Source organism: Pteropus alecto, unplaced genomic scaffold, assembly GCF_000325575.1.
Source record: "Pteropus alecto unplaced genomic scaffold, ASM32557v1 scaffold71, whole genome shotgun sequence".
Classification (NCBI taxonomy): Eukaryota; Metazoa; Chordata; class Mammalia; order Chiroptera; family Pteropodidae; genus Pteropus; species Pteropus alecto.
The window spans coordinates 19975569-19982715 of NW_006433024.1; the positions used below are offsets into that span (position 1 = coordinate 19975569).

The 7147-nt window shown below is 46.9% G+C and overlaps 2 protein-coding genes across 3 annotated transcripts in view; one reads left to right on the forward strand and one right to left on the reverse strand.

Moving 5' to 3' along the window:
- DDB2 (damage specific DNA binding protein 2) overlaps positions 1 to 4384 on the forward strand; it is a 19283-nt gene extending 14899 nt beyond the window's left edge. For both annotated transcript variants that reach the window (XM_025044112.1, XM_025044113.1), the window contains 6 exons: positions 516 to 615; positions 707 to 884; positions 1213 to 1355; positions 3306 to 3470; positions 3613 to 3658; positions 3966 to 4384. In XM_025044112.1, coding sequence (XP_024899880.1) covers positions 516 to 615; positions 707 to 884; positions 1213 to 1355; positions 3306 to 3470; positions 3613 to 3658; positions 3966 to 4015 — 682 coding nt within the window. In that variant the 3' untranslated portion in view covers positions 4016 to 4384. The remainder of the gene's footprint in view (positions 1 to 515; positions 616 to 706; positions 885 to 1212; positions 1356 to 3305; positions 3471 to 3612; positions 3659 to 3965) is intronic.
- Positions 4385 to 4466: 82 nt separating this feature from the next.
- Positions 4467 to 7147, reverse strand: part of ACP2 (acid phosphatase 2, lysosomal) — a 7460-nt gene continuing 4779 nt past the window's right edge. Inside the window, 2 exon segments of the mRNA XM_025044110.1 lie at positions 4467 to 5419; positions 7117 to 7147. The exon segment at positions 7117 to 7147 is cut by the window's right edge and continues 36 nt beyond it. Of these exon segments, the coding sequence (XP_024899878.1) occupies positions 5286 to 5419; positions 7117 to 7147 (165 nt within the window). The 3' untranslated portion in view covers positions 4467 to 5285.

The following is a 7147-nucleotide window of genomic DNA, read 5'->3' on the forward strand; positions in this document are numbered from 1 at the left end:
CTTAGTCCTCAAGGAGTCTGAGGGACAAAAATGTAAGACAGCTTCTGAGTTGTGTGTGCTTTCTTCTCTAAATGCTCAGAAGGGGGCAGAAGTTCCTTTCTAGCCAGCTCTGAGGAACAGAGCTGAGCAGTCCCTGTTTGGTTTGTCACCTTTAGCCCAACAGGTGGAGAGTGAAGGGGGAGAGCTATAAAGGAGTCTTCCTGAGAACCCAGCCCTATAGGGGCCAAGCTAGCCCAGGGACTTGCCTTATGCCTCTGAGGTTTGGCTGCTTCAGGGACTCTTGTACTAGCTGAGGATCCTGGGCCCAGCGGTAACTGGACACATTTATAAGCCTCTTAACGCCCATACCCTCTGTCTGGACAGCAGACAAGTCTGAGTATTCTTTACTGGGAGTCCATTCATTCAATACATATTTATTGAATGTCTACTATGCGTCAGACACTGGAGCTACAGCAGTGAATAAATGGACCTTGCCTCTGTCCCCAAGAATCTTACAGCACAGTCTCTCCCCCCAGCTTCTGGTTTTGCAGCCTGGATGTGTCTGCCAAAAGCCGAGTGGTGGTCACAGGAGACAATGTAGGGAACGTGATCCTGCTGAGCATGGACGGCAAGGAGGTGTGTTCTCGGGAGCTCGGGTCCTCCCTCTCCTTCCCTTATCCCCAGCCTCCGTTCTCTGCCTCCACCTGAACTGAGCTCTTCTCTGCAGCTTTGGAATCTGAGAATGCACAAAAAGAAAGTGACCCATTTGGCCCTGAACCCATGCTGTGATTGGTTCCTGGCCACAGCCTCTGTAGATCAAACAGTGAAAATCTGGGACCTGCGCCAGGTTAAAGGGAAATCCAGCTTCCTCTACTCACTGCCACACAGGCATCCTGTCAACGCAGGTGTGATATACCAGACCTCATCCTTCTTGCAGACTCTGCCCACCCCACCACTTCTGGAGTTTTCTCTCAAAGTTTAGGAGCTTCTGGGTCAAACTTTTATCCTCCATAGCAGCCAAACTGATGTCTGGGAACCTTTCTGACTCTAGCTGCCCTCAATAGCTGCTGAGTTTCTAGGATGTTTTTGTTCACAGCCCAGATTCACCTCTTCCCTTCCACCCCTGTCTAGAAAGGAGTGGGAGGGAGGGTGCTCCCGCAAGAGCAGTCCTGTGAAGGCCAGGACAACAGGGGACCCGTGGTTCCTTCAGCTCAGGGGCTTTTCACTTGATAGCTCATTTCAGTCCCGATGGAGCCCAGCTGCTGACCACTGACCAGAACAGTGAGATCCGGGTTTACTCTGCCTCCCAGTGGGACTGCCCCCCGAGCCTGATCCCGCACCCTCACCGCCACTTCCAGCACCTGACGCCCATCAAGGTAAGTAAAGAGCCATGATCATGGGGACAGATCGAGCCTGCCCATGGTGGGGAGAGGGTAGGTACAGACAGAAGCCGTTAATCCCAGATCTCTTCCTGCCCTGATATAAAGTGGTCTCTTATTCCCTGGCTTGTTCTGCTTCTTTGTCTCACTTCTGCAATCCCATTTTGCTGAGTTTTGTCTTTATTTTTTATTTTTATTATGGTGACATTGGTTAACGAAGTTTTGTCTTTCTGATAAGCTATTTTCCAGCCCTAATATCCTTACCGTGGGCAGTTTCTAAGATCCTTACCCTCTGTTCTGCCCTGTCAGTTACTCTGTATGTGGTTCATCCATAAGCTAACCTCAGCCTTTCTTTTTTTAATAGGTTTTTTATTTTTTAATTACAGTTGGCATACGACGTTATATTAGTTTCAGGTGCATAACACAGTGATTAGAGATTTATATAACTTACAAAGTGATCACCCTGACAAATCTAGTACACATCTGAAACCATAGTTATTACAATATTGTTTATATTTCTTATGGTATACTTTATATCCCCATAACTATTTGTAACTACCAATTTGTACTTCTTAATCCTGTCCACTTTTTCACCACCCCCCCGACCCACCTCCCATCTGCTAACCATCAAAATGTTCTCTGTATCTGAGTTTTTTTGTTGTTCTTTAGTTTCCATATGTAAGTAAAATCACATGGCATTTGTCTTTCTTTGTCCAACCTACTCCACTCAGCACAGGACCCTCCAGGTCCATTCATGTTGTTGCAGATGGCAAGATTTCATTGTTTTTAGGGCTGTAACCTCATCCTTCTTGTTAACAGCCTCTCTAGCTTCAGTCTCCAAGGCTTACAATCTTTGAATCCTGTGATTCCTTCCTGCGCACGCCCTCCTAAGCAGTGTGAACTCTGCCAGTTCTTCCACTCTATATTCTTTTCTAGAACCACAGCCCCTCTTCAGACCTCCACGTTTCATGCCTGTACTTCTTTGGCCAGTATAGCACAGTGGTGGGGGCACCAGCTTCAGGCAGGCAGACCTCAACCCACTGTTAGAATCTTGGGCAAATTACTTCAAGTTCGGATCTCAGTTTCCTCATCTATAAAAAGGGAATAATAGTATCTAACTGACGGTTGTTGTCAGGCTGAATCAGTGTACTCAAAGCCCATGGCATGGCACCATGCCTGGTGCCTGGTGGGTACTTAGTAAAATGGTGATGATTTAGTATTAGAGTGATCCCCACATACCTCTAATCAAATCCAAGCTCTTACTAGCAAGGACTTTTACCATTTGTGTTTCCACGGATCCATCTGTTCTCATCTCTCACTTCATACCCAGCCAAGCCAACTTACAGCTTCCCAGGTGTGACTGGTTTGTGACTTACTTCCAAGCCATTGCATGTACAGTCTTCCTTGTTAAGTTTCTTATAAAAATCCCATCCAATCTGTCATTCCAGTAACAATCAGATTTGTTTTGAGTGGGGTAATCTGGAGAACACAGGTTTCCTCCCCTTTTCAGCCACTAGCCATTTTCTACTCAACTCTCCATCATTCACACTGATGGAAGAGATAATAGTGGGGTAACTTGAGAACTTATGTCCTATTTGGCTTTGGTTACCAGTGGTCTTTTGCTTTATTGTAGGCTACCTCTTTGGTTAATGTCTAGGTCAGTCTGACATTAAAACATTTATCAGTTGGTATGATCTCAGGAAATTCAAGAGAGAGAAGGCCAGAAGGTATCTTAAGGGCCAGGGAGGCCAGCTAAGGATTTAAAATTTGCAATGGTAGATGTACGTGCAATTGAAAACCATTCTTGTAGTTTCAATGTAGATTTCATCTTTATGATTAAATTGTTGGCAGCTGTATTAACAATCATTAGAGGCAAAGAATACTTTTGATGTGCCTCTTGATAGTGTTCTGCATTTACTCTTTGTGACCAGTTTCTCCATCTCCTAGGCAGCCTGGCATCCTCGGTACAACTTCATTGTTGTGGGCCGATACCCAGATCCTAATTTCAAAAGTTGTACCCCCTATGAATTAAGGACAATCGATGTATTTGATGGAAGCTCAGGGAAGTTGATGCATCAGCTCTATGACCCAGAATCTTCTGGAATCATTTCGGTGAGGCTTGGGCCCTCAAATGGTGGGAGGAAGCAGGGATTCAACCTACCTTATTGACCAAAAATTATCAGAAATTAGTCCTCCTGTGCCCTTTGCATAATACCTTCACCCCCTCTTCATACTTATCCTCCTGTCTTTGCAGCTCAATGAGTTCAATCCTATGGGAGACACGCTGGCTTCTTTGATGGGTGAGTGAAGTAGGTTGTATCTCAGACTGACTAAGCCCAACCTTACTTCCCAAGGTTTAGTGGAGGCTAACCTCACTAGCCCTGCCACATTCACTCCACGACGTCAGTAAAGAAGATAACCAGGAGCAGTGGCCTCTTAGCCTCGCTAGGCTCTCCACCCCCTCTTGCTTTGTCTTAGTCATGGCAATGGCTGGCTGCTGTCCAGTTTCTTGGTATTTCCTTCCCAAGTTCTAGGTTCCCTAGGCCAGCCCTAAGCTCTGAGACTGATAATGGAAAATAAGAGTCAGACTGGTCTCACTCCTCCTAGGTTATCACATTCTCATTTGGAGCCAAGAGGAAGCTGGGATGCAGAAATGAGACATTAAAGAAGGTACGGATCAAGCCAGGGCTTGGAGCCACGTGAGAACAAGTCCTGCGAGAAGAGGTGGCTATGTGTTAAAGGGCCAAAGGTATTCAAGTCTTAGGATTGGAGCAGGGATGCTGTGGCATGGAATACTGTGGGGCTGAGACACTGGCATGTTATTGTTCTGGACTTAGCTCTGGAAACTTCTCCAGAGTTGGTGACTCAGCTGCCCCAAGGGTACCTGCTTGTATCTAGCCCGAAGCCAAGCTTCTCCTGGAGTCAAGGAACTTTTCTTCTCCCTGACATGTGACGGCAGAGTGATCAGGTGGTGGTTTTGATATGTGTTCACTATTGACATGGCCAATAAAATCATACCCAACTGAGCTTCTGCGTGGACCTTTCAGGACTGACCTGGTCAGAGGGCTCCTTGGGTCCCCAAAATGAAGAAAAGGCACAGAAACAGCGTAAGAGTCTAAAACTTTCATTTTCTCAAGCTGCCTCAGCCCTATTCTGGGCCACAGTCAATGGTTATGCAGCTCACAACCTGCATTTACCTCACATCCCTTAAGACCCCAGGCCAGCTGAGAGGGATAGTAGTTTCATGACTCTGTACCACAATTTACTCTCCTCCCACCTCCCCCAACTCCCACCCAGGTACAAATGCCCTTCCAACCTGCTCAGGATGCAGGGTGACCAGGATGCCTGAAGCATTATGTCTGACTCTAATGGTGGCTTCAGCTAGACAAAGGAAAATTTGATTGGCTGACTGTTGGGTAATCTAGTTCCTTGGTGGCCGTTGTTTGTACCCCCAATGTTGTGCAATTTTTCCCACTAAAATAAGCACTGAAAGGTAAAACTGTACCCTCTGAGCCATTTGCCAAAGATTCCAGGCTCCAAGGGAGAGAGCAGGACTTGATGGAGGGGTGAGGGTGGGGAGCCCAAGGCAGATCAAGCACCAACTCCTTCAGTTATTTTAATCCTAGGTCTGGAGCAAAACTTGAATTCCTTTTCTACATTTCAGGTCCTTAGGGAGCATGGAGAAGGCAAATCTTGTTTGGAGAGAGCCAGTGTCCAACACAGTACTTGGTAAACATCAGACACGTGAATATTGAGTGACAGGTGCCATGGGCCAAGCCAAGCCCGACTTGTTCATCTACGCTGGGGTAAAATCAGAGGGAGGCCCAACTCAGGGGCTCCTGTCCATAGGCTGGGAGCAGCAACAGTCAGGAGTAAGGGCCAAGCCCACCTCCCCTAGGAGGCAGAGGGAAGGGGGCTGAGTGGTTGTCAGGCGTGATCCTCCCCATCTGCAACGTGGCGGTAGCCAGGAGGCTGGGCCTGCATCCGGAAGAGGACGGTGAGTAGTAGCACTATGAGAAGGAAGAGGATGGAGCCACATACAGCCAAGGCCACGATCACCTCTGGGCATGGGGATGGGGAGAAAAAGGGCAGGTCAGCGTTCATTCAACCAATATTTGAGTGCCTACCATATGCTAGGTGCTTTTCTTACAATGGGGATATCCATGGTTAGTGACAAATGCCATAAAGCAAAGCAAGGTAAGGGGAGAAGGATGGAGGGGTAGGTCAGTCAGGGAAGGCGTCACTGAGGATAATGTGAACAAAGACCTGGAGTCACTTAGTGAGACATACAAAGATCTCAGAGGAGAGTGTCCGGTGGCAGGGGTGGGGGTGGGGAGTCGACAGGAAAGAAGTGCAAAAGGCTGATGTGGGAATAGATTGGCATGTGCGAGGATCATCGAGAAAGTATCGCTAGAGCAACGTAAGTGGTGGCAAGTAAAAGATGAGAGTGGAGGACCAGGCCGACTGGGGCCTGGAAGGCCATGGTGAAGAACTTAGATTTTATCCCAAATGTGATGGGAAACCACTGGAAGATTCTGAGAAGGGCAGTGATGTGAAATGATTTACGTTTTTAAGAAATTAATTCTGTTGTGCTGAGAGACTGGTAGAAACAAGAGAATCAGAAAGAACATTAGGAAGCTTATCAGTAGTTCAGGCAAGAGATGATGGTAGATTAGACTAATGAGCAAGAGCATGTATTTTAAAGGTTGAGATGATAGCATCTGCTAGTGGATTGGTTGTGGGGTCTAAGAGAGTATTCAAGATAACTCCTAGGATTATACCATGCAACTAGGTGACTAACATGGCATTTACTAAGATGGGAAAGCCCAGAGGAAGAACAGATTTGGTTTCAGACATCAACTTTGAGATCTCACATCCATATAGAGACCTCAAGTCGGGAGCTAGCTAGATATGTTAGTCTAGCTCAGAGAAGAGATCACGTATCTGTGAGTCATAAAAAGACCAAACTTAGCATAGAGATGGTATGTAAAGCCATGAGGTTGTATGAAATCACCTTGGGAGTGGGCATAGATGGGGAAAGGGCCAGGATGAGCCCTGGGCCACCCACTGTTTAGTAAGGAGAAGCCAGTAAGGAAGCTGCCTATAACGAAAACCAGAGAAGTCAAGAATTTAAGGAGGAAGTGACTGATTTTATGTAATGCTGCTGAAAGATGAGAGACGCTGACTAAGAATTGGTCACCGACTTTGGGAAGAGAAAGTCATTGGTCCTAACAAAAGTGGCTTCAGTGGAGTAGAAGGCGACATACAGCTGAGAGAATGGACAGTGAGGAAGCAAAGCCAGAGTCTAGGATTGCATTCTAACAAGGAACAGAGAAACAGAGTGGTAGATGGGGGCCTGAGAGGTTTTTGTTGGGCTTTTGAGATGGAGCTGACCCAACAGAGAGGAAACACTGACATCAGAAGTCCTGCAGAGGTGAGAAGAGATGGGCCCAGAGTATAAATGGAGAGGTCGGCCTTAAGTAGCTGCTTGTACCAGCAAGTAAGTTGGAAGATCTAGTGGTGAGAGGATGGGACAATTCTCTCCTGATTGCTTTTATTTTCTCAGTGTTATAAGAAGTGAGGGCATCACCTGAGCACGAGGAGTAAGGAGAAGGTGAAAAATGGCCTCAGGGTGGGGAAGTGAACCGTCACGGGAAATAGAAAAGATGGCTGGAAGTGCGACAGCTCTCTTGAGACCTGTGGATATGAATTTAAAGTTGTTCTGGGACACGACTAGCACAGGCAAGCAGCAGCTCACCTGTGTCTGCAGGACCACTTGCCAGTTGGCA